Source organism: Chiloscyllium plagiosum, unplaced genomic scaffold (genome assembly GCF_037043375.1).
Source record: "Chiloscyllium plagiosum isolate Xiang-an unplaced genomic scaffold, Cpla_swu_hap1 HiC_scaffold_46, whole genome shotgun sequence".
Taxonomy (NCBI): Eukaryota; Metazoa; Chordata; class Chondrichthyes; order Orectolobiformes; family Hemiscylliidae; genus Chiloscyllium; species Chiloscyllium plagiosum.
The window spans coordinates 655,301-682,286 of NW_028270184.1; the positions used below are offsets into that span (position 1 = coordinate 655,301).

Genomic DNA, 26,986 nt, shown 5'->3' on the forward strand with positions numbered 1-26,986 from the left:
TAGACCTAGGGGGCACAGCCTCAAAATAAAGTGGAGCAGATTTAGGACTGAGTTGAGGAGGAACTTCTTCACCCAAAGGGTTGCGAATCTGGAATTCTCTGCACAGTGAAGCAGTTGAAGATACTGCACTGAATGTTGGATTATGTTAAGAAGGCAGGTAAGTGGAGCTGAATCCATGAAGAGATCAGCCTGATTTTATTGAATAGCAGAGCAGGCTCGATATGGCATATGACCTACTCCTGCTCCTAATTCTTATGTCCTGTGTTTGCTGAGACCACAATGTCCAGTGTTTACTGGGATCAGTGTGTCCACTGTTCACTGAGACCAACGTCTCCAGTGTTTTCTCAGGACAATGTGTCCAGTGCCCAGATGCCAGTGTGAGACCTTTATTTGGTCCTGAATCACTCACTCAGCTGGAGCCTCCCAACAAATACAGAGATGTTGTCTATGACCATTACCCTTGGGGGGTAAGAGGGAAGCAGTGGAACCGATGAGGAGGGAAAGTACTGGTAGTGAAGGTGCTTGGGGGGAGAACTGGAATCTAGTAGAGTTTTCTTACTGCCACAGAGGTCTCCGTGTGCCTAATCCCTAAGCTGCTTAGCCCCTGAGCTGCCTCCTGCGAGTGGCCAGCCCCCAAGCTGCTCCCACAAGTGCCCAGCCCCCTGCAAATGTTCAACCCGAGTTGCCCCCCCCACGGGTGCCCACCCCCTGAGCTGCCATCTGAGTGCCCATTCCCCTCCTCCCCCACCACACCTCTCAAAGGTGCCCAGTTTTCATTCTCTCCAACTGAGAAATCAGACACTTGGTAAACAGGCCCAGAATCTGATGTTTGAGCCAGGCCAGGACTCATCAGCAGATCTTAAGGCCACAGAAGCTGACAAACTGAAATAGAAACCATGTGTTTACAAGGCTGTGAGGTCACTGGGATCCTGCTCAATGTCAAGTCATAACACATCACTCAGCCTCACTGGCCCCTGTGTTTTTATATCTTCCATGGATCCAAATAGCCCCCATTATTCCACCTCTCTGTTCCTATTTTCATTATTCCCACTGCTATCTACACATATTCTATATGTGGTTATATATCTCTATAAGTGTCTATATAGATATGGTTAAAATCAGGTTATAGTCCAACAGGTTTATTTGGAGGCACCAGCTTTCGAAGCACTGTTTCTTCCTCAGGTGGTTGTGGAGCAGAATCATGCAACCACAGAATTTGCAGTAACTTCGAAATCTAGTGCCTCCAAATAAACTTGTTGGACTGTAACCTGGTGTTGTGTGATTTTTAACTTTGCCCACCCCAGCCCAACACCGGCACCTCCAAATTATATATAGATATGGCTCTATATCTATCCTGAATATGGATATACAGAGCTACCTCAGTCCCAATCTCCACACTGCAGCCTCACAACTCTCTGACTTCATGTTAACCCACCTCTACTCCAAATCCTTTCCATGTTCAACTTGTTCTGATGATCTGACATTCTGTGCTTGCTCAGCTGTTCTCCCTGACTCATCCTTCCCCCGTTTCAAACCTGGATTGGTTTATAAAGCTCTGGTTAGGCCCCATTTGGAGTACTGTGTCCAGTTTTGGTCCCCACACCTCAGGAAGGACATACTGGCACTGGAGCGTGTCCAGCGGAGATTCACACGGATGATCCCTGGAATGGTAGGTCTAACATATGAGGAACAGCTGAGGATCCTGGGATTGTATTCATTGGAGTTTAGAAGATTAAGGGGAGATCTAATAGAAACTTACAAGATAATACATGGCTTGGAGAGGATGGACGCTAGGAAATGCGGAGACATTTCTTCAGCCAGAGAGTGATGGGCCTGTGGAATTCATTGCCACAGAGCGCAGTGGAGGCCGGGATGCTAAATGTCTTCAAGGCAGAAATTGATAAATTCTTGATGTCACAAGGAATTAAGGGCTACGGGGAGAATGAGGGTAAGTGGAGTTGAAATGCCTATCAGCCATGATTGAATGGCGGAGTGGACTCGATGGGCCGAATGGCCTTACTTCCGCTCCTATGTCTTATGATCTTATGGTAAGAACTGCACAGGTGAGTGTGACTATCTGTAATACTGTCCCCCCAGTCAGGTTACAGGCATTTTCTCACAGGATCTGTGAAAGGGGTCATAAATTTGATTTTTGCTGGGTTAAAATATTGAAGGTTGTGCAACTGAAGAGGATAAACATTTGTTTCAAAAACAGAATACTGTGGCACTGGAAAATTCAACTTTCAAAATGAACATTGCTGGAAAAATTCAGCAGGTCAGACAACCTCTGTGACTAGAGATACAGAAGTGAATATCTCAGATTAGTTTGACCATAACAACTTTGTGTGACAGAAACCTGGTGTATTCCCTCTGTTTCTCTCCATCTCCATAGACACTGCCTGACTTTCCAGCGTTTTCTGTTTTTATTTCCAATACTAACCTTTTATCGGATGCTGTATAAAATGGCAATTAAACACTTCAGTGCTGTGAGATTGATTTGAGTGTCACAAGGCTGGGGATGTTCTGAAGATGAAAAAACTCAGCATTGATGCAATAAACATGTTGTATCATGTTTACAAAGTGAAATTAGATCTGAAACTTCCAGCATCTGCCAGAAATAGCTCCAAGGTTCCAAGGAAACTGTTGTCCAAGGTATAATCAACTTTCAGCTGTTTTTGTTAGTTCAAGAAATGGGCAAGTACACAGGCAGAGAGATAGAAAGGGTGCAGAAAGGGACAGGCACGCAGAGAGAGTGGGACACAGGCAGAGAGGGACAGAGTGCGACAGAGAGATAGAGAGGAACAGTCATAGAGATGCACAATATGAAAACAAACCCTTCGATCCAACTTGTCTATGCTGATCAGATATCCTAAACTAATCTAGTCTTATTTGCCAGCACTTGGCCCATATCCCGCAAAACCCTTCCTATTTTATATCCATCCAGATGCCTTTTAAATGCTGTAAATGTATCTGCCTCCACCACTTCCTCTGGCAGTTCATTCCATACACGCATGAAAAGGTTGCCCCTTAGTTCTGTTTTAAGTCTTTCCCCTCCCACCCTAAACTTATACCCTGTAGTTCTGGACTCCCCACCCTAGGAAAAAGACCTTGACAGTCACACAGAGAGAATGAGAGTGGTCCCACAGACAGAGGGAGAGTGGGACAGAGAGATAGAAAGGGTGCAAAAGGGACAGGCAGATAAAGAGGAAGAGAGTGCTGGACAGAAAGATGGGAAGAGAACAGTGTAAGAAAAATACAGACATATAGAAATTAAAACTCACACAACTTTGACCATCCCAGTCGAATACCGACCCCTCAACATTATAGAAATTAATACAGAGACAAAGAGATAAGACAGTAACACAGAGACAGATGGTCAGAGATTAAGAGGTGGTCAGACAGAGAAAGAGAGATTGAGAGAGACAGATGGGGAGTGGGGAGAGAGATAAAAAGAGAAAGGCAGAGCTGGAGAAAGCAAGAACGTAGGAACAGGTTTTGGCTATTCAGCCTAGGAAGCCAGTTCTGCCATTTACTGAGATCATGGTTGGTCTGTGGGCCAACTCCATATACCCAGCTTTGGGCTATTTCCCTTCATACTTTTGCTTGACAAAAAAAAACTATCTAGCTCAGATTTAAAATTACCACCTTTCTGGGGAAAGTGTAGATTTAGGTAGAAGCTGAACATTATATTGAGATTGACCAATAAAATGAAACTGGCAGAACAATCTCAAAAAAAACCAAAAGATCTGAGGATGCTGGAAACGGGAAATTGCTGGGAAAACACAACAGGTCTGGCAACATCTGTGGAGAGAAAGCAGAGTTAACGTTTCAGGTCCAGTGACCCTTGTTCAGTTCCGTTCAATTTTCCACAGATGCTGTCAGACCAGCTGAAATTTTCCAGCAATTTCTGTTTATGCGCATGATCTCAATGCTGAGAAATGGGAGGTTACTTTGGACCAAAAGGGATAATGCGAAGCAGTGAAAATCTTGGAACATTGTAGATGTAAAATAGATCAATAACATGTCTGAGGAGGTCCAGAAAAGAACTCATACCTCGTTAATGCTGGCGGTTTTATGTTTAGGACTAGAATACAGAGGGGTTAGATGTCACAGTTCAGCTGTACAAAGCCCTGGTTAAACCACAGCTGGGAGCAGTTCTGGGCACTTGACCTCAGGAAGGAGGGAGTGATCTTGAAGGGACTGCAGCAGAGGTTTACCAGAATGATCCACAGACCAAGGGTTACGCTAAGAGGAAATATTCAACAAACTCGGAGTTATATTACCTTCAATTTGAGAAGGCTAAGAGGTGATTCGATCCAGGTTTTAAAAGGGAAACTGAGAGGAACTGATTAGGGAGTGCAGAACAGTGGGGTGGTGGGTGGGAGGAATGTGTTTAAATTCAGGCCAGATATTTCAGGAGTAAAGGTGGACAATACTTACACATACAGGGGTGTTCTGAGATTTCAAAGTCTCTTTCACAAAGTGTAATTGTTACTTATAAATCTGAAATCGAGAAGAGTTTTGTGTGAACCGATGGGGTTAAACGGGAAATGGAGCAAAGGTGGATATGTGGAGTTAGGTTACAGATCGTCTATCCTCTCAGTGAAGAGTCTTCTCCTGTTCCTCAACAGAGTGGCAGAGAGCAAGAAAAGGGGATTTTTAGCCTATATCTGTCTAGCTGTCTCCCTCTTTACCTCAATGAGCCTAATTTTAATTCTGTGCAAGTAGAGTTACAAACTTACCCACCTCGGTCTCTCTTCCCCCTTTAGCCTCAATCTTTGTATGTTCATCTCTCACAATCAATCAGTCTTCTCTCAATTGCTTTGTTTGTGTGACCACGTGATTATGTCTGACTGTCTCTCACTGTCTCTTTTACTCACTATATCTCTGACTCTCTCATTGCTGTCTGCAACTCTGTCTTTCTCTGATCAATGGGGAACTCCTGCTTCGACCAGGTTTCTAGGGGTTGAGCTCTGTCACACTGAGTTAGCATTGAGGCATCTCGGCTCAGTGAATATTTGATCATCTGAGGCATGACAAAAGGCTCATTAATCCCCAGTGGGAACACAGCCACACTGCATGCACTGAAACAGTATTGGCACTGTGTGAGATTAGTGCTGGCAACCTCTGGCTATGAGGAGGGGGATGGGGAGAGGGAGAGAGCAAGCGAGATACTCAGGGCGTTTGCAAACAATAAACAAACTGTAATGAATGTTCAGATCCCATCAGCGCAGATTGTCAATTTGAATTCAATGCACATAAATCTTAAAGTAAAAATATTTCAGTAGAAGTGACTGTGAAACTATCTGATGGAAACACTTCACAAGTGTTCTTTCAGGACTAAAACCTGCCAGTCCTGCACTGTCCTCTCATCCCATACTGACTGAGCATTTACAGAGCTGTGCTATCCCAGTTCAACAAACGACTTTGGCAATAAATAAACCAGGCCTGAATGAGAAGCGATGGGAGTACAAGGGAACCAAAGGTAACACAGGATTTATCAGGACTGTGAGTAATGCAGATTAAAATTGTGCAAGTCCAACGAAGCAAAAAGATCGTAACAAATTCTGCTCCAACAAGACACTGGATGGGAGTGGCTGGAGAGATGCATGGGAGAAAACCCTGAAGTCATTTGTCAGCCATCCAAGTCAACTGTCCAACTGCAGGGTGCATCACAGGAGAATATGATCGTGTCTTTGCCTTTTGCATGCATCAAGAACAACAGCAGACCACACCCCCAGCAAAGACTGGGCACTGAAGCCCGAATCTCCAGTGCCTGTATCATCCTTCCCCATACGAGCTAACAGCAGAACTTTCCCAATCCCCGAGTGTAAGATATGACTGAGTGGGGAGGAGGCTTCATCACTGAATAGGAAGCTTCTGGGTTCAAACCCCAGCCTGGTACTAACATTGGGAAAGCTGCACTGTCAGAGCGTTAGTGCCAAAGGAGCGCTGCACTGTCGGAGGGTCAGTGCTGAGGGAGTGCTGCACTATTGGAGGGTCAGTGTTATGAGAGCACTGCACTGTTGGAGGGTCAGCACTGAAGGAGTGCTGCACTGTTGAAGGATCAGTGCTGAGGGAGTGCTGCCCTGTTGGAGGGTCAGAGCTAAGGGAGTGCTGCACTGTTGGTTGGTCAGTGCTGAGGGAGCGCTGCACTATCGGAGGGTCAGTGCTGAGGGAGCGCTGCACTATTGGAGGGTCAGTGCTAAGGGAGCGCTGCACTTTTGGAGGGTTAGCACTGAGGGAGCCCTGCATTGTCAGAGAGTCAGCGCCGAGGGGAAAACACCACATATCGGAGGGTCAACGCTGAAGGAGTGCCATACTGTTGGAAGGTCAGCGCTGAAGGAGCGACGCACTGTTGGAGGGTCAGCGCTGAGTGAGTTTCACATGGTCAGAGAGAGGATGACACTCTGAGGGACTGTGTTGAGGGCATGCTGTCTGGCAGACATAGAACATTGAGATACTGGAGCAGTATTAGAGGACCCATACCAAGGAGAGAGAGTGGGCTGCCTATAGGGGGCCACAGAGAGAAAGTGCTGCCCCCTCGGGGGTCATAGGGAAGAGAGCTGCCACATCAGGGGCTCACAGAGAGCTGCCTCATCAGGGGGGCCAGACAGAAAGGGAGAGAGAGAGACTGCTGCCCCATCAGGAGGCCCCATCAGTTTTCATACAGCCAGAAACAGATACCTTGTCCTCTCTCTTATATGTATGTTAATCATCAGCCATGTATGGAATGAAAATGAGGGGAGGTCTCGATTTCTGGATCTAATGTTTATCTCTTCATCAAACACCAGAACAGATGGTCCCAGTGATGTTTGGAGAAATTTTCCAGCTCACTTCAGAATGTATTTTGATGGTTGTGGAACCCTTTGGGGAGCCCTGAGATTGTAAAAGGTGGTATATAAATGCAAGTCTTCAGAAATGAAAATGTTGGCAAAGAGCAGGTGACCATGATGCTGAGGAAACAGTTATTTGGACTTCTGTCCCTCACTGAACACTTATTGGTTAATTATTTTACAGTAATTGGAATTATTATAACCACCATAAGTGACCTTTAAGCACAAAGCAAGATGCTGCAATTTTATTTTGGGATATTAATCTCAATGATTACACTTCAAATTCAGTTGCAGCAAGGAATTTAAACTCAGTATTCAGTAAAAAAAAACTGAACTTTGTGCCCCTCGATCAAAAGAGGTATTACTAATCACAGAAACTTTTCAGGAGTGTTGTCTAACATTTAAGAACTGATATTCATAGATCACTGGTCAAAGTTGATAAAACTTCAAGGTTTGTTTTTCTGGGGTATTAAGTGATCCGATTAATATGATAGGCTGGTCCAGAAAATTAAGTCACCTGGGATCCACAGTTGAGTTGCTAAGTTGGATGAAAAATTGGCTTGGTCATTGGAGACAGAGGTAGTTATGAATGGTGTTTTCTAGACTGGCAGTTTGTGACCCGTGGTGTTCTGCAAAGATCATTACTGAGACCTCTGTTGTTTGTAATCAATATAAATTATTTGGATGAAAAGTAGGTGGTCTGATTAGTAAGTTTGTAGACGACGCACAAATTGGTGGAATTACAGATAGTGAGGAAGGTTGTCAAAGGATACAGCAGGATATAGATCAGGGGTAAGTTGGGCAGAGAAATGGCAGATGGAGTTTAATCTGGCCAAGTGTTAAAAGTGAAGTATTTTGGGAGGTCAAATGCTCGAGGAAAGTATACAGTAAATAGGAGGACCCTTAGGAGCATTGATATACAGAGGGATCTTGGGGTGCAAGTGTATAAAGCTCCCTGAAATTGCCACACAAGTGGATAAAATACTAAAGAAGGCATACAGCATGCTCACCTTCATTGGTTGAGACATTGAGTATAAAACTATGTCTAGGCCACATTTGAAGTATTGTGCACAGTTCTGGTCACCACACTATAGGAAGGATGTGGAGGCTTCAGAGACAATGCAAAAGTTTATCAGGATGTTTCCAGAATTAGAATGTATTAGCTATAAGGAGAAGTCGAATTGTTTTCGCTAGAGTGTCAGAGACTGAGGGGGTGATCTGATAGAAGTATATAAAAATGAAAGGGATGGATAGAGTGGATCGTTTTTCTCAGGGTGGCTTTGATTTAAGGTGAGAAGTAAGTTTAAAGGAGATGTGTGAGGTGTGTACTTTACATAAAGGTTGGTAGGTTCCTTGAAAGTACTGCCAGGCAAGATGATAAAAGCAGATATGATAGCAACTTTAAAATGTATTTAGATAAACACATGAATAGGTAAGGAATAGAGAGACACAGACCATGTGCAGCAGATGGGATTAGTTAAGAATGCCATCATGGTTGGCACAGACATGGTGGGCCGACAGCCCTGTTCCTATCCTGTACTGTTCTTTGTTCTAAATTAACTTTCAGACAAAGGAGCAGTGTTTTGAAAGCTAGTGATTTCAAGTAAACCTGGACTGTAACCTGGTGTTGTGTGACTTCTGACTTTATCCAGCCCGATCCAACATCAGAATCTCCATACCTTGTTCTAAATGGTGGATGGTTTTGAAGGGCCTGAATGGCCTTATCTTTGCAATGGATGCGAAATCACTGAGGCCCACAGGGTGGCACAGCTGAGCATAGGGCCCCAACTGGCTCAATAACACCATCTACTGGTGCAGCATATTCTTGCAGGTGTTCCACAGCATGGAAGTCACTCAGCCCATCTCCTTCCTATTCAGAGGGAGCAGTGATCTGAAAAAGGCCATTCAGTCCATCTAATGTTGGAAAGACCACTTTTTTATCTTACTTAATTTTTGATTGTGGATTGAATTAGAAAAAGAATGGAAGGAATAATTCACAGAATCACAAATTGCTATAGCACAAAAGGAGGCCATTCAGCCCATCGTGACTGAACTACTTCCATTGCCTATAGCCAGTCTCCAGTCTTTTCCCCATATCTCCGTATACCAGAGAGACACCCTGCACAGATACTGTTCCAGACACACACACACAATGCATTCAGACACCATGCCCAGATACAGACATCCCATTAAGATGCTGCTGCACCCAGATACCCAACAGGTCGCCCAGACGCTGCACCCATACAGACACGACATCCAACAGGTCGCCCAGACGCTGCACCCATACAGACACTACACCCAACAGGTCGCCCAGACGCTGCACCCATACAGACACGACACCCAACAGGTCGCCCAGATGCTGCACCCATACAGACACTACACCCAGACACCCAACAGGTCGCCCAGACGCTGCACCCATACAGACATGACACCCAACAGGTCGCCCAGACGCTGCACCCATACAGACACTACACCCAGACACCCAACAGGTCGCCCAGACGCTGCACCCATACAGACACAACACCCAGACACCCTAGACAGATATCCCACACAGACAAACCAAATTCAGTGTACAGAGTTGAAAGCATTTTAATGTTCTGTTATAATATGTTAGTCTTAGAAATTGCTGTTTTCCTTGCTGAAGCCGTTTCTTCTCCCTATAAGGCCCCTCATCATAATTACAACAAAACAAAAGGCTAGCTTTTAACATTTCGACCTAAATGATGGAAGTACCAGGGCCCCATGCAAGATCTTCTATTCTCTCATCCCACAGGACATGGGGGCAGAGGGGTTGGGGGAAGGTGGAACCACTGAACCTGGGATAGAGTGGAGAGACCTCATGCTGATCCTTCCCACCACCCTGCTGAAACTGAGCAAGCAACCAGGGATAAAACTACAGGGAGATAAAGCTATGGAATTAAAAACACCCCCATTTCCTGCATGGAGATGGAAACTGAATTCGATCCAAGCAGTGTTTCAAGTGACCCATGTCAGCCAGTAATCTCCAATTCCCATCTCACATTGATCGTCATACATAAAACCATCATGATTCAACGTCCAAAGATAATTTGTGTAAGTGAAGAGATCAGCAAACCCAAAGGCAGAATCAGTCACAGAGACATGGAATTTAATCCCAAAGGGAACACTGCCTATCATGTAGAGTCTAGGATATAGTGACTCACAGGTCATTGTGACCGTCCAGAGACATTGACCATTGCAATATAATGGCCATCCAGAGACATTGACTATCACAACATAGTGACTGTAACAACACAGTGACTGTCCAGAGACGCTGACCAGGCTAGATACACTGAGCCAAAACATTGTCCATTGATTCCACTGCTGACCACCTTCTATTCCTCACTGACCTCAGCAGCATGTCTGAGTGGATATTAACTCCTGTCATTCACATACACATTCTTAAAAAAATGTTGTCCCACGCACCACCAATACATTTTTTTTCAATCAGAAACTCCACAGTAGTGGAGCTGGCCCTTGGTCAGGCACAAGAGCTGATTCCTAATCAGACGACACCCTCTCAGTTATAGCAGGCGTATAGTGAGCCCAATGCTCTCTTGCACTTGAGTTTCTGGTCCACAACAGGAACTTCACTCGTTGCCCCCCCACCTCCCATTACTACCATTCTCCCAGACCCCTGACAAGGGGCAGTACCCACAGCTGAGATGAAGGCATCTCAACAAGACCAACTGTGGAGCTGATACTGTCAGCTTCCAGCAGCAGCACAGATACACAGACACCAACGACTTAGAGCCATGCTCAATCTGGGATTGGTGGGGCTGGATTTAGTTTGCAGTGAGGGTTAAACTGGTTGAGGAAATGGAGCAGGAAAGTTCAGGTTACAACCAATAATAATGTGGCACTGACCATGGGAAGCCAGAACTTCAGCCCTACAGGCCCAAAGCACTAGGGGAGCTCTGTACAGAGGCGGGGATTAGGCTGCAGTGTGAAACGGGCTCTGTGCAGAGGTGGGGGGAAGAAGCTGCAGTGTGAAGGGAGCTCTGTCCCGAGTGGGAAAGGGGCTGCAGTGGGAGGAGAGCTCAATGCGATGGGGGGGGGAGAATGGGGCTGCATGTGAAGGGAGCTCTGTATAGAGGGGGGAGGAGGGACTGCAGTGTCAGGAGAGCTCTGTACAGAGATGGGAAGGAGCTGCAGTGTGAGGGGAGCTCTGTACAGGGAGAGAAGGGGCTGCAGAGTGAGGGGAGCTGTGTGTGTATAGGGGAGGTGAGGGGCTGCAATGTGAAGACAGCTCTGTACAGAGGGGGGGGGAAAAGGGGCTGCAGACCGAGGAGTGCCCTGTACAGAGGGGGGAAGGTGCTGCAGAGTGGGAGGACCTCTGTGTACACAGAGGGGAACTCCGTACAAAGAGGGGAAGATGCTGCAGAGCGAGGGGCGCTTTGTATAGAGGCGGGGAAGGGGCTGCAGTGTGAGGAGAGCTGTCCCAAGTGGGGGAAGGGGCTACAGTGGGAGGAGAGTTCCGTGTGTATAGGAGAGGTGAGGGGCTGCAATATGAGGAGAACTCCGTACCAAGCAGGGAAGGGGCTGAAGAACAAAGGGGGGTTTTTACAGAGGGGGCAATGGGCTGCAGTGTGAGGAGAGCTCTGTACAAAGGGGGGAGAAGGGGCTACAGTGGGAGGAGAGCTCTGTACAGGGGTGGATGGGCTGCAGTGGGAGGAGAGCTCTATACAGAGAGGGAAAGGGGCTGCAGTGTGAGGGGAGCTCTGTACAGAGAGGGAAGGTGCTGGGGAGCTCTGTACAGAGAGGGAAGATGCTGCAATGTGAGGGGAGCTCTGTACAGAGAGGGGAAGGGGCTGCAGTGTGAGGAGAGTTTTGTACAGAGAGGGGAAGGGGCAGCAGTGTGAGGAGAGCTCTGTACAGAGAGGGAAGATGCTGCAATGTGAGGGGAGCTCTGTACAGAGAGGGGAAGGGGCTGCAGTGTGAGGAGAGCTCTGTACAGAGAGGGAAAGGGGCTGCAATACGAGGAGAGCTCTGTACAGAGAGGGAAGATGCTGCAATGTGAGGGGAGCTCTGTACAGAGAGGGAAAGGGGCTGCAGTGTAAGGAGAGCTCTGTACAGAGGAGCGGGAAGGTGCTGCAGTGTGAGGAGAGCTTGGTATGGGGGTGGGGTAGGGGAGCTGCAGTGTGAGGAGAGCTTGGTATTGTGTGTGTGTGTGTGTGTGTGGTGGGGGGGGGGGGGGGAAGCTGCAGTAGGAGGAGAGCTCTGTACAGAGAGGGAAAGGGGCTGCAGTGGGAGGAGAGCTCTGTCCCAAGTGGGAAGGGGTTGCAGTGGGAGGAGAGCTCTGTCCCAAGTGGGAAGGGGTTGCAGTAGGAGGAGAGCTCTGTACAGAGAGGGAAAGGGGCTGCAGTGGGAGGAGAGCTCTGTCCCAAGTGGGAAGGGGCTGCAGTGGGAGGAGAGCTCTGAACAGAGGAGGAGGGGAAGGGGCTGCAGTGGGTGGAGTGCTCTGTGCAGAGGGGGGAATGTGCTGCAGTGGGAGGAGCGCTGTGTCTGTACAGAGAGCGAAGGAGCTGCTGCACAAAAATGTAGAGGCTTCACTAAGACAAGGTAACAGCAACAATCTACAACGTCCTGAAGGTTCTGCAGGCGACTGGCAAATAAACACATCCAAATATATAAATATGTCACTCAAGAATTCTCATCAGCAATTTGCAAGTGTCCTTCAAACAAAGAATCCAGGGAGAGTGCTCTTCAGTCACACCCAGCTCATCTGGAATTTCACCTTACAATGTGGCATCGGGCTCCTGCAAATCCTAAAGAACCAAGAACAAAACAAATCAAATCAAACTGAACAAAGTGATGATTAAACTATACACAATGCACAAACCTATGCACTGATGTGTTGGTTTCCCCCTTCATTGATGATGGGCATATTTGTGCAGCCTCCTCCTCCAATGAGTTTTTTAATTGTCCACCACCATCGACCATCTAACACTGGATGTGGTAGGACTGCAGAGCTTAGATCTGATCCACTGGTTGTGGGATTTGTTAGCTCTGTCTATCACTTGCTGCTTCTGTTGTTTTGCATGCAAGTAGTCCTGTTTGGTAGCTTCACCAGGTTGACATCCCACTTTTAGGTATGCCTAGTGGTACTCTTGGCATGCCGTCCTGCACTTTCCATTGAACCAGGGTTGATTCCCTGGCTTGATGGTAATGGCTGAGTGGAGAATATGCCAGGCCATGAAGTTAGATTGTGTTGGGAGTATAATTCTACTGCTGTTGATAGCCCACAGTATCTCATTGATGCCAAGTCTTGAATCCCTCAATCTGTTTGCCACAAAACACGATGGAGGGTATTCTCAATATGAAGGCAGCACTTTGTCTCCACATGGACTGTGTGGTGATCACTTTTACTGATACTCTCATGCCCTGTTTCGCAGCTATGTCCTTTAGGACCTGACCAGCTCGATCAGTTGTACTGCTGCCAAGGCACTCTTGGTGAAATGCCTCACCCAGAGGACATTCTGGTCCTTGCCACTCTCAGTGCTTCCTCCAAGTGTTGTTCAACATGAAGCAGTACTGAGTCATCAGCCGAAGGAGGATGGTACGTGGTATTCTGCAGGAGGTTTCCCTGCCCATGTTTGATGTGAAGACTTGTGACCTCATGCAGTTAGAAGTCAATGTAGAGGACCCGCAGGGCAACTGTATGCTACTGTGCTCTGCTGGGACTGTTTTGTCAGTGAGAGTGGTGATGGTACTATCAGGGACATTGTCCGCAAGGTTTGATTCCATGAATATAACTATATTACACTGCTGCTTGACTAGTCTGTGTGACAGCTCTTCCAATGTTGGCACTAACTCCCAGATGTTAGTATGAAATCCTTTGCAGAACAGAAAGGACTGTTCTTGCTCTTGTCATTTCTGATGCCCTGATCAATGCATATTGTCTGTCTTGTTTCATTCCTTTTTTGAGACTTTTTAATGATTGATACAACTGAGTGACTTGCTCAGTCATTTCAGAGGATAGTTAAGAGTCAACCTCATTGCAGTGGCTCAGAAGTCACACGCAGGCCAGACCAGGTAAGGACAGAGCAAGTCACAATATCATGGTACCATTACCTCTTTTCTGTTCCTGCCATGGACAGAGACAGAACTAGGTAATCTGTAATGGGGCAAAAAGACATCTCCTACCCATATACAAACGTCATCAGTTATTTGTAAATATTCACCTCATCAGTGCTTGTAGGGGCCAGCCGATTGTAAACTGATTCGATTACATTCCGTCTGAGAGAACAAACATCAAAAAAAACTTATTTCAACAAAGTGTTTCTGAATCAGAAATAATGCAGAAGAAGCAAGTGATCAGTAACTCTATCAGAGTCACAAGTTCTCACTCCATAATCCCACAGCAACATAAAGCTACAAAGTCAGCGCCGCAGTGTCAGAGGGTCAGTACTGAGGGGGCACTGCACTGTCGTAGGGTCAGCACCACAGTGTCAGAGCGTCAGTGCTGAGGGAGCACCACACTGTCGGAGGGTCAGTGCTGAGGCAGTGGCGCACTGTCAGAGGGTCAGCAGTGAGGGAGTGCCGCACTGTCGGAGGGTCAGTGCTGAGGGAGCACCACACTGTCGGAGGGTCAGCGCTGAGGGAGTGCCGCACTGTCGGAGGGTCAGCGCTGAGGGAGTGCCGCACTGTCGGAGGGTCAGCGCTGAGGGAGTGCCGCACTGTCGGTGGGTCAGTGCTGAGGGAGTGCCGCACTGTCGGAGGGTCAGCAGTGAGGGAGTGCCACACTGTCAGAGGGTCAGTGCTGAGGGAGTGCCGCACTGTCGGAGGGTCAGTGCTGAGGGAGCAGCACACTGTCGGAGGATCAGTGCTGAGGGAGTGCCGCACTGTCGGAGGGTCAGCAGTGAGGGAGTGCCGCACTGTCGGAGGGTCAGTGCTGAGGGAGTGCCGCACTGTCGGAGGGTCAGTGCTGAGAGAGTGCCGCACTATCAGAGGGTCAGTGCTGAGAGAGTGCCGCACTGTCAGAGGGTCAGTGCTGAGGGAGTGCCACACTGTCGGAGGGTCAGCAGTGAGGGAGTGCCACACTGTCAGAGGGTCAGTGCTGAGGGAGTGCCGCACTGTCAGAGGGTCAGTGCTGAGGGAGCGCCAAACTGTTGGAGGGTCAGCACCACAGTGTCAGATGGTCAACACTGAGGGAGTGCCTGTCGGAGGGTCAGCACTGTACAGTCATAGGGTCAGTGCTGAGTGGAGTACCCACACAGTTGGAGGGTCAGTGCTGAGGGACCGTGCACTTTCAGAGGATTAATACTCGATCACCACTCTGTCAGTCATTGTGTTCGCTGGTGGGGGCTATCATGGGTGGTGTTACTGTCTGGGACAAAGGGGGTGGGGGCGGTAAAGAGACGCAGACTCTCTGAGGGCTCCGTACTTGCTGATGAGGCCTCCTCCAGGTGGCAGGTTGGGAATGTTCTCGATGATCAGTGTATGCATTATGTCCAGTAACCCCAGAGGAGCATCCAGGCCAGACGTGGTCACCAACTCTGCAAGGAAAGAACAAAAATACTGTGAACATCTTAGAAACAAATATAAAATGTTTGTGTTCATGAAGAGCTGAAATGAAGAAAGGGTGTGAAGAAGCAACATAATGTGGCCCACTCTGGTCAAGGATCAGGCTGTTCCTCTCGGAGATGAGGGAGACTTGAACTGGAGCTGAGGAATCAGCCAGCGAAGAAAGGGGCAGCTCCCAGCCTCAATATTTTGTTTCTATTTACTCAAAGGACATGGGGGGGGTCATTGACTGGGCCAACATTTATTTCCCATCCCTAACTGCCACATGAGAAGGTGGTGATGAGCTGCTTTCTTGAACCACTGCAGTCCATGTGCTGTCGGGGTACTCACAATGCCGTTAGGGAGGGAGTTCCAGGATTTTGTAGAAATGGTAATATATTTCCAAGTCAGGATTGTGAGTGGCTTGGATGAGAACTTGCAGATAGTGGTGTTTCCATGTATCTGCTGCCCTTATCCTTTGAGATGGAAATGGACATGGGTTTGGAAGGTAGAATCTATAGATGCTTGGTTAATGTCTGCAGTGTATCTTGTAAATAGTACTGCTGCTTGTGAGGGAGTGAATGTTTGTGGATATGATGCCAATCAAAATAGCTAAGTATAACTAATCAGTAGAGAATTTGCCCCCTGCTTCCCAGTGATTCCAGTTTTGTTCAGGGTCCTTGGTGCCCTACTCAGTCAAACGTGGCCTTGATTTCAAGGGCTGTCAATCTCACTTCAACTCTGAATTTTAGCTCTTTTGTCCATTTTCGAACCGAGGCTGTAATGAGGTCAGGAGCTGAATGGCCCTGGCAGAACCCAAACTGGGCATCACTGAGCAGGTGCTGCTTGATAGCACTGTTGATGACACCTTCCATCACGTTACTGATGGTTAAGAGTGGACTGATTGTTCTGCTTTTTGTGTAAAGGGCATACCTGGGCAAAATTTCCACATTGTCAGCTAGGTGCCCAGTATTGTTAAATTACAGATTGCAGTGAAACATTAAGATGACAAGGAAAGATCAGCTTTATTCCCTGACTGGATTTCCCGGTAATTTACAGCAGGGACTCTCTTATAAGGTGGAGTTTAGAATGAGGACCACAAGGTAAAATGTCCCAGGTTTAAATCCACCCCCAACACTGTCTTGAGGTCCAGGGGATTAAATAGAATACAGTCCATCACTGTGACAAATCTCACTCTTTGAATGATCACACAAGATCACAGTCAATATAGGGGTAACTGACACAGCCTCTAGTCTGTAATGTTAAAATATTAAATTGTACTGTCTCTCTGGACAGGAATGTAATTTTAAATGATTAAACTGTACTTTCTCCAAGAAGCTGAACATTCTGGAAGTGGGTGGGGGTGATATTCTGTCTCACAGATAGCATGCAGGAATGTGGATGACTTTCCATTGAAATCCACACTTCATCTGGGCAGCCATTTACTACTATTTTACTGCTATTATCAAATTGAACTCTCATTTAGTCCCTTCCATTCAGAAATGCTTTCATAGCCATTCTCCAGCCAATCAAATTCGTTTGCATGATCATTCCCTGATACCGAAGTATATCACACCAACATTGTCCGGAGAAATAGTGGAGCCAGAACTCATTTGCAGGGCTGCCCCGAAGTGAGGACATATCACACCTACATTGATTGTCTCGGGGAATAAAGGAGTCAGGAAATCATCTACACGATGATTCCCCAGGATTAGGGCATTTACATTATCTCTGAAGATGACCTCATCCTACCATTGTACCTGAGGTAACATGTGGTTATTGGGGAGAGGGGGGTTGACTAGAGTACCTGTGAGCATTATTAACTGACTTGTACAAAGGGGATGTATTTCCTTAGTTTGGGGCCTCTTTTGACTCGACTTTGCACACCTGCAAAGAGGGTCAAAGGGGTCACCTAGCTTGTACAGGCTTTAATAAACTTTAACTGTTTGCAGAAGTTAGTGTGTGTGAATTGCATCTTGTGCTTGAAACCTCGGGAAAAGAACCTAACAAGGCAATTCCCTCATCAATAGCTAAGATCTTTGAAGGTTTAACATGAAAGTGTCAGTCTCAAAAGGGCTCAGCCCAGCCTGCTTACAGCCTCTGACCTTTCACTCGTGCTTCCAGGTATCTGTCAAGCTCAGCCTCCCTCTGTTTTGCTTCCTCCGAAGGTCTTGGGGCGTTCTCAAAGCACACCAACTCGATGCTTATGTTGTCCCGGCTGCCCTGCATAAGATGAACACAAACAGGAGCCCTGAGTTCAACTAGCCTAAAGCACATCATTTCAATACCAAACTAGCAATTCAAAACATCACATGCACAAGACTAACAATAACATGCATTTCAAAAACACCTTGCAACATCTCAGAACACTGCAAAGATCTCTACCAGCAAATGAACACAATGTACACACATGAAAAGAACCCACAAGGAAACTGATTAATGAGGGAAGAAAAGACCAAAAGAACTGCACATTCTGGAAATCAGAGACAAAAACAGAAATTGCTGGAAAAGCTCAGCAGGTTTTGCAGCATCTGTGGAGAGAAAGCAGAGCTAACATTTCAGATCCAGTGACCCTTCATCAGAAATAATGCTGCTGGATCTGCTGAGTTTTTTCAGCAATTTCTGTTTTTGTTTCTGTTAATGTGACATATCTTGAGAGATAAAGATTGGCCAAATTCTTCCAAGTGCAAGATCTTCTCCCACCCAAAAAGAGGATAGACACAGCTTCAGTTTGATGTCCCAACAGAAGATAACGCCTCAGACAGGTGCAGCTCTCCCTCAGTGCAGACCCTATGAGAGTGTGGCATTCCCTTAGCACTGACACTCCGACATTACCCGCTCCCTCGGCACTGACCAGCCGTTGCAGCGCTCCCTCAGCACCAACCCTCCAAGAGTGCGGCACTCACTAAGCACTGACCCTCCGAGAGTGCAGCGCTCCCTCAGCACCAACCCTCCGACAGTGCGGCGCTCCCTCAGCGTTGATTCTCATGGCTGGTTGGTGGGATGATTACTGAATGGCAGAACTAGTGTGAGGGGCTGAATGGTCTCCTCCTTATTTTTATCAGGGAAGCAGATAGCAACACACCCAAAGGAATGTCTCTTATAATGGAGCCTCCAGTTCCCAGTGTCTCCACTCCTCCAGCCACTGTGTCAATGTCAGGATTGTACAATGTCTCCTGCTCTCAGATCCAGCCTCAGTGCTATACTGTTGGCTCCTCCTCTCCATCTATTAATGCTAGCAGGTCCTGACAATAAATCTGCTGCAAAGTGCACAGTGAGGGGCCCAGATTGTGGGAATAGGATTTGGCAAAGGGCCTGACTTGGTCACCTCACAATATCTGTCCATTGACTCACGGATGTTGGGTGTCACTGGCTAGGTTAGCATTTATTATCCACCCTTAATTGCCCTTGAGATAAAAGTGGTGAGCAACCTTCTTGAACCACTGCAGTCCATGTGCTGTAACAGACCACAATGTCCCTTTGGGAAGGAATTCCAGGATTTTGACCTCGTGACATTGAAGGAACAATGATATATTTCCAAGTCAGGATGATGAATGGCTTGGAGGGGAACTTGCAAGGGGTGGTGTTGCCATGTATCTGACGCCCTTGTCCTTCTAAATGGAAGTGGTCATGGTTTGGAAGGTGCTGGCTGAGGATCTTCTGTGCATTTCTGCAAGGCATCTTGGAGATGGTACACACTGCTGTTAGTGAGAGTCAATGGTGGGGGAATGGATATTTGTGGATGTAGTCGAGAGTATGTTGCTAGAAAAGCACAGCAAATCAGGCAGTATCTGAGCAGCAGGAAAATTGATGTCTCGGGCTGGAGCCCTTTGTGGATGTGGTACCAATCAAGCGGGGGCTGCTTTTTCCCGGATGGTGTCAAACTTCTTCAGTGTTGTTGGAGCTGCACTCATCCAGACAAGTGGGAAGTATTCCATCACACTGCTGACTTGTGCCTTGTACGTGATGGACACTCCCCTTTAGGAAGTCAGGAGGTGAGTTACTCATGGCAGGATTCCCAGCCTCTGACCTGCTGTTGTAGTCACTGTGTTCATATGGCTAATCCAGTTCCATTTCTGGTCAATGGTAACCCCCTGGATTTTTGTTGATAATGGGGAATTTTGTGATGGTAACACCATTGAATGTCAAGGGGCAGTGGTTGGATTGTCTCTTCTTGGTGATGGTCATAGCCTGGTGCAAATGTTACTGGCCACTTGTCAGCCAAATCTGGATACTGTCCAGGTTTTGCTGTATTTCCATATGGACTGCTTCAGAATCCGAGGAGGGGCGAATGATGCTGAACAATGTGCAATCATCAGCCAACATCCCCACTTCTGACCTTATGATGGAGGGAAAGGCTTTGATGAAGCAACTGAAGATGGGTGGGCCTAGGACACTACCCTGAGGAGCTCCTGAAGAGATGTCTACTGAAATGACTAATCTCCAACAACCATAACCATCTTCATATGTGCCAAGTATGACTCCAACCAGAAAGTTTTCCTCCTGATTCCTATTGATTTGGTTTTGCTCGGGCTCCTTGAGGCTACACTCAGTCAAAAGCAGTCTTAATGTCATAGGCTGTCACAATCACCTCACTTCTGGAAATCAGCTTTTTTGTCCATATTTGAACCAAGGCTGTAATGAGATCAGGAGCTGTGAGGCCCTGGCAGAACCCAAACTGGGCGATACTGAGCAGGTTATTACTGATAAGATTCTGCTATGGAAATACCCAGGTAAATGACATCCATTAGTCATAGCTTTGACATTCTCTACAGTCTTTGAACTCAACTCAAAGTTCATTTCCACTGAACTCTTCATTACTTGAGTTATGCACAATTAATTCCCGCATTTGGCTTTATAGGAACAAATTTGCTGAAAAAAGTAGGGAAAATTTCAGCCTTAATCCTAACAAGCTCTAATATTCCTCTCATCAATTCATACCTGAGTGAGTCCGTGTATGTGTGGGAGCCCATACCCCAGTGAAAGTCTGTGTGTGAGAAAGCCCGTACCCCAGTGAGAATGTGTGTGTGTGAAAGCCCATACCCCACTGAGAGTCGGAGAGTGTGTGTATCTGTGTGCGGGACCCGTACCCCAGTGAGAGTCACTATGTGTGTGGCAACCCGTACCCTAGTGAGAGTCAGTGTGCGTGTGGCACCCTGTACCCCAGTGAGAGTCAGCGTGCATGTGGCACCCTGTACCCCAGTGACAGTCAGCATGTGCGTGGCACCCCATACCCCAGTGAGAGTCAGTGTCCATGTGGCACTCTGTACCCCAGTGAGTCAGCGTGCGTGTGGCACCCTGTAGCCCATTGAGAGTCAGTGTGTGTGTGGGACCTGCACACCAGTGAGGCACAGGTTCAGTTTGAAGTCTGTTTTGATTTTTGAGCATCAGTGTTAAAATGTCTGCAGGAAGTCTCGCTCTGTAATCTCTGACTAAGGGCTGACCCTCAGTGAGAAATGGGGCCTGACCCCATCCATACTGATGTTGTAGATTCAGGAGCCTGCCCTGCACATTGTCAAGGGCTGTGTCAGACACTATTGAGCAGGAGCTGAAAGGGGACGGTGTGTGCTCTGCATGAATGGAAGTTTTCAATCAGCAGGGTGTCTGCAGAGAACTATGTGCTAGCAATACTGAGTGGAGTCAGGGCCCTTTCATCCCTGGATAGAAATCAGAGTGTCACTCTCTCGATCTTACCTTATACAGGCAAGTGTCTGCTACTAGATTGCAAATCTGTTCCAGGTCATCAGTTAGCTCGAGTCTGGATCGGACAAAGGCGCACAGTTCCTCATTGCTCATTACATCCCAAATTCCATCGCAAGCCAAGATGACAAACTCATCATCCTGGGATCGCTCAATCACCATGACCTCTGGTTCTGGAGAGACCAGCTGCTCCGTGGGACCTTTCCCATGCACACACTTGTAGTCGTAATCCCCGAGTGCACGGGAAACAGCGAGTGAGCCATTGACCCGCTGAATCATGACACTGCCCCCTGCATTTTGGATCCTTTCCTTCTCACGTGGGTTACATGGCTTGTGGTCCTCAGTGGAGAAATGCACAGACTGACCCCGCTGCAGGACACCCCGGGAGTCTCCACAGTTTATAAAGTAGACGTGTGTGGGTGAGACCAGGAGAGCCACTGCTGTCGAGCCACTGCGATCCATGTCGTTGTTCCCTAGTTCTGAGTCATTTCGCATACGTTCATCAATGTTCAGGAATCCAGTCCTAATGGCATGTTTCACACTCTGGACAGCTGCTTGTGAATCACTGCCACCATCGATCATCCCTGCAAAATCCAGAGAAGGGGTCAGGCACAGTTCTGCAGAATTGTATCACCTTCTTTTATTCCTTCCCCTCTACCCAACCTTCTCCAGAAATATATTTGGGTGTCTCTAAATAAAATAATGGGGAGCAAACACAACTTACTGCAGCAAAGGGTAAATTTGGCTCAAGTTGGTCACACTCTCAGCTCCAGAAGGGTTTACTCCAGGTTTCCATTGAACAGCCTTGGGTTGTCAGATAATCTTCCACTCGGAGTCAGAGGGTGTGAGGTTTTCTCAGCACACCCTCCACAAACACGAGCACAATCTCCTGGCCAAAAGCCCTGGAGCAATGTGGGTTGGGTGTTAGCGTGGAGGCCAATGAAGGTCAGAAAGAGTGAGGAGCAGGAGGCACTGACATGCTGCAGTGTTCAGGGCAGAGGGGGGAATGATGATGGTGGTGGTCAAAGTTGGGTTGGGGGTCTGGCCAGGATAGAAAATGCAGTCTTGCTATGCCCAGACCTGAATGGCCTACTGTAATTACTGTGGATCCATTCATTATCAATTTACTTGGAATTGAAAGGTAAGATCTCACATGCATAAAAAAAGTCATAAAGTTGAAACAGCTCAAGAGACCATTTCGCACACTGTACCAGTGCTAATCCACCATGAAGCAACCCATTCAGTCCAATTTCCTTGACCAGCTCATTGTTTATTTCCCACCAGCCAAGTCCACTGCTCTACTCTAGACTGTAAGTTTATTTTGATGAAACACCCATCCAATTTCTTTCTGAAGTAATTTACTTACTCAACTTCCATCACCCACAACAATGCTGTGGCCCACACCATTATGACTCACTGTATAAACAACATCTCTCTGTATTTCTCAAAGAACAAAGAAAATTTACAGCCCAGAAACAGGCCCTTTGGCCCTCCAAGCCTGAGCCGATTCAAATCCACTGTCTAGACCTGTCGCCCATTTCCTAAGTATCTGTATCCCTCTGCTCCCCACCTACTCATGCATCTGTCCAGATGCATCTTAAATGAATCTACTGTGCCTGTCTCTAATACCTCTGCTGGCAATGCGTTCCAGGCAACTAACACCCTCTGTGTAAAGTACTTGCTGCATGTATCCCCCTTAAACTTTTCACCTCTCACCTTGAAAGCGTGACCTCTCGTTATTGAATCCTTCACCCTTGTAAAAAGCTTATCTCTATCTACCTCTATTCTCACCTGAAACTAGAAATTTGTGTCCCCTCGTCTTTGAATCATCGAATGAGAACAGCTCACCACTGTCCACACAAACCAGTTATAATCTTGTACACCTTAATCAAATCTTTGTCAGTCTCCTTTGCCCAGGAAAATCCTGAACTCTTTGCTCCCTGAGCTGTGTGCTTTATTTTGCGCAGGGTTGGGTATGGTATATTATTAGCTAAGAAGGAGGGAGGATTTGATGTGTCCTATAAGAAGCTCACCTTTGAACTCCTGGTTGCTGGTTATATGCTGGAGGAGGTTCTTGGCACAATATTTGGCAACCCCTGATCCTGCATGCCCATCATAGATGGCAAAAAAGGACCAGTTTTTCAGCTGGTCCTGTAACTCAGGCACAGCTGAGTGAGCATCCTCCATCTCCACGCGCCAGCCCTGCATGCTGCACAGCCCATAGCGAATCCCATTCCCTTCACCATGATCATTTTGTTTCTCTGTTTTGGGGTGGTCCAGAAATGCCCCCATCTTGGATCAGTTACCTGCAAATTTCAAAATATAAAATAAGTGACAGCAGGCATTAGGCAAGAGCCAAACTGGATCATGCCAAATACATAGCAAAAGACAAGAGCACTGACTTTCATACTTAGATGTGCAGGAAGAGCACCCACCACACCCACCCCAAAACCACCCACAGCCAGGATCCTCTGTGGGTTACAACTGACTTAACACTTAATGGGTCAAAATGAGAACCACATTGTTGGACAGTCAGTGCTGGGGGAGCGCCGCACTGTCGGACAGTTATAGAGTCATAGAGATGTACAGCATGGAAACAGACCCTTCCATCCAACTCATCCGTGTTGACCAGACATACTAACCTAACCAATTCTAACCAGATATCCTAATCTAATTCTAGACAGTCTGGAACTCCCTCAGCACTGACCCTACAACAGTGTGGCACTCCCTCAGCACTGACCCTACAACAGTGCAGCACTCCCTCAGCACTGATCCTCCAACAGTGTGGCATTCCCTCAACACTGACCCTCCGACAGTGTGGCACTCCCTCAGCACTGACCCTCCGACAGTGTGGCACTTCCTCAGCATTGACCCTCCAACAGTGTGGCACTCTCTCAGCACTGACCCATTTGCTGGCAGTTGACCCATATTCCTCTAAACATTCATATACCCATCCAGATGCCTTTTAAATGCTGTAATTGTACCAGCCTCCACCACTTCCTCTGGCAGTTCAATCTGTACACACACCACCCTCTGCATGAAAAAGTTGCCACTTAGGTCCCTTTTATATCTTTCCCCTCTCACCCTAAACTTATGCCCTCTAGGTCTGGACTCTGCCAACCCAGGGAAAAGACCTAGTCCATTTATCTTATCCATGCCCCTCATGATTTTATCAACATCTATAAGGTCACCCCTCAGCCTCCGACGCTCCAGGGAGGACAGCCTCAGCCTTTTCAACCCCTCCCTATAGCTCAAATCCTCCAACCCTGGCAACATCCTTGTAAAACTTTTCTGAACCCTTTCAAGTTTCACAATATCTTTCCGATAGGAAGGAGACCAGAATTGCACACACTATTCCAACAGAGGCCTAACCAATGTCCTGTACAGCCGCAATATGACCCCCCAACTCCTGTACTTAATACTCTGACCAATAAAGGAAAGCATACCAAATGCCGCCTTCACTATCCTATCTAGCTGCGACTCCACTTTCAAGGAGCTATGAACCTGCACTCTTTGTTCAGCAACAGTCCCCAGGACCTGACCATTAAGTGTACAAGTACTGCTCTGATTTGCTTTTCCAAAACGCAGCACCTCACATTTACCTAAATTAAACCCAATGTGCCACTCCTCAGCCCATTGGCCTGTCTGATCAAGATCCCGTTGTATGGTGAGTTAATCTTCTTCGCTGTCCACTACACCTCCAATTTTGGGGTCACCTGCAAGCTTACTAACTATACCTCTTATGTTCACATCCACTTCATTTATATAAATGATGAAAAGTAGTGGAGCCAGCACCAATCCTTGTGGCACACCATTGGTCACAGGCCTCCAGTCTGAAAAGCAACTGTCCACCACTACCCTCTGTCTTCTACCTTTGAGTCAGTTCTGTATCCAAATGGCTAGTTCTCCGTATTCCATGAGATCTAACCTTGCTAACCAGTCTCTCAGGAGGAACCTTGTCAAACGCCTTGCTGATGTCCATATAGATCACGTCCATTGCCCTCATCAATCCTCTTTGTTACCTCTTTAAAAAACTCAGCTGCAATGTTGGATGGTCAGCACTGAGGGCGTTCGGACTGTTGGGGGGAATGCAACTAGATTAGGTTAGGATATCTGGTTGGCATGGACGAATAGGACCAAAGGGTCTGTTTCCATGCTGTACATCTCTGTGATTCTGAGTGCCACACTGTCGGAAGGTCAGTGCTGAGGGAACGCTGCACAGTTGGAAGGTCAGCATCAACGGGGCGCCACTCTGTCAGAGGGTCAGTGCTGAGGAAATGCTGCGTCATTGGAGGGTCTGTGCTGAGGGAGTGCTGCACTGTCCGAGGGTCAGTGCTGAGGGAGCGCTGCACTGTCCGAGGGTCAGTGCTGAGGGAGCGCTGCACTGTCCGAGGGTCAGTGCTGAGGGAGCGCTGCACTGTCCGAGGGTCAGTGCTGAGGGAGCGCTGCACTGTCCGAGGGTCAGTGCTGAGGGAGCGCTGCACTGTCCGAGGGTCAGTGCTGAGGGGGTGCTGCACTGTCCGAAGGTCAGTGCTGAGAGAGCACCACACTGTTGGAGTGTCAGTACTGAGGGAGCGTTGCACTGTCAGGGGGTCAGTGCTGATGGAGCATGCACCATTACAGGGTCAGTGTTGAGGTGCTGCCACACTGTCAGAGGGTCAGTACTGAGAGAGTGCCAAGCCATCGGAGGGTCAGTGCTGAGGGGGGACCACTCTGTCAGAGGGTCAATGTTGAGAGAGTGCCACACTGTGGATAAAGGAATGAGGGCAAGGAGAGGGGTAAATGGGGATGAGGACAGGACTGGGGTGAGGGATCTGAGGGGAGGGGATGGCAGCCAGCAGGCTGAGAGAGAAAACTAGGGGGTGAGGGGCTAGATTTTGGAACGGGTGTAAGAACTGAAATAGTTTGGGCACAAGGGACCGAGCTTAAACCACACCTTAAAAAGTTTCGCGGGGCTTTTGGAAGACGAAGGCCGGACTAAACAATAAATAGGAAGTTTGTTCAGAGCCCAGTTTCCACCTCCAGCCGGTCCTACCCTGACCCTTCTGATCTACTTACCCCTGGAGGTGAGGAGCTAAAGACGAGCTGCGTTATTTCAGCTGCGAACTGTTTGTTGCCCTGCACATCCCCTTTTGCTGGTGCCTGTGAAATGCGGCTCTTACCCCCTCGGTGACCCTGTTCCGGGGCAGCTCGGAGCCGCTCCCCCCCCCCCCTTCCCCTGATCCGATTTCAGGAAAAGGGGCAATTGGTGGCAAGTGGAAGTAACGCCAGGGACTCAATCCCGGGGAGTGACATCGCGGAGAACCACAGAGTGTTCCCCCCCCCCCCCCCCGATCACCGCCACTCACACTGACCCCCCGCCCCCCCGATCTCCTTGATCCCCGATCCCACCGGATCTTCCTGAACACCCCCGTGCGGTCCCTTCCCCCCCCGAATTAAAAAAAAACCCCGAAAGAGAAAAACAGATAAATACCCGGATCGGGGCTGGAATGACATCACCGGCAACCAATAGGCAGCTGCCACGTCACCGCCCCGAAACATGAAACACACACATTGGCAACATTGGATTCGGAAAGCGCGCCAGGATGGAGAGGGATCCCTCCTGGAATTGAGTGATTTGGAGATGCCAGTGTTGGATTGGGGTGGACAAAGTTAAAAGTCACACAACACCAGGTTATAGTCCAATAGGTTTAATTGGAAGCACACTAGCTTTCGGAGCGTCGCTCCTTCATCAGGTGATAGTGCTGGTACCTATTGGAATCGAGAGGGATCCCAGTTGGATTCAAGAAGGTATGCTCAACGGGCTAGAAATGGATGTCCATTGGGATAGAGCGGGTTCCCACAGAGTTCAGTTCCTGTTTAGGATTCCTGATGGGATCATGTGGGCGGCACGGTGGCACAGTGGTTAGCACTGCTGCCTCACAGCG

General features: G+C 47.8%; 1 protein-coding gene across 2 annotated transcripts; it reads right to left on the reverse strand.

The window, feature by feature from the left end:
* Positions 1-9,409: 9,409 nt before the first annotated feature.
* On the reverse strand, positions 9,410-26,364 carry LOC122543776 (protein phosphatase 1B-like). 2 transcript variants are annotated; one of them, XM_043682526.2, is made up of 7 exons: positions 26,118-26,364; positions 23,093-23,365; positions 21,054-21,643; positions 17,465-17,582; positions 15,241-15,352; positions 14,039-14,093; positions 9,410-12,622 (listed from the first exon to the last, which is right to left on the reverse strand). In XM_043682526.2, the coding sequence occupies exons 2-7, from the start codon at positions 23,349-23,351 to the stop codon at positions 12,593-12,595; spliced, it is 1,164 nt and encodes a 387-aa protein (XP_043538461.2). In that variant the 5' UTR covers positions 23,352-23,365; positions 26,118-26,364; the 3' UTR covers positions 9,410-12,592. The 2 variants fall into 2 exon arrangements, with proteins under 2 accessions (XP_043538461.2, XP_043538463.2); XM_043682528.2 differs by having other exon boundaries at positions 25,996-26,121.
* Positions 26,365-26,986: the final 622 nt, after the last annotated feature.

Coding starts and splice junctions, on each gene's coding strand:
- LOC122543776 (XM_043682526.2), bottom strand. CDS start 23,351: ATGGGGGCATTTCTGGACCACCCCAAAACAGAGAAACAAAATGATCAT. Junction 17,583..21,053: donor CAGACACTTGCCTGTATAAG/GTAAGATCGAGA, acceptor CATCTTATGCAG/GGCAGCCGGGACAACATAAG. Junction 14,094..15,240: donor GGAGGAGGCCTCATCAGCAA/GTACGGAGCCCT, acceptor TTGTTCTCTCAG/ACGGAATGTAATCGAATCAG.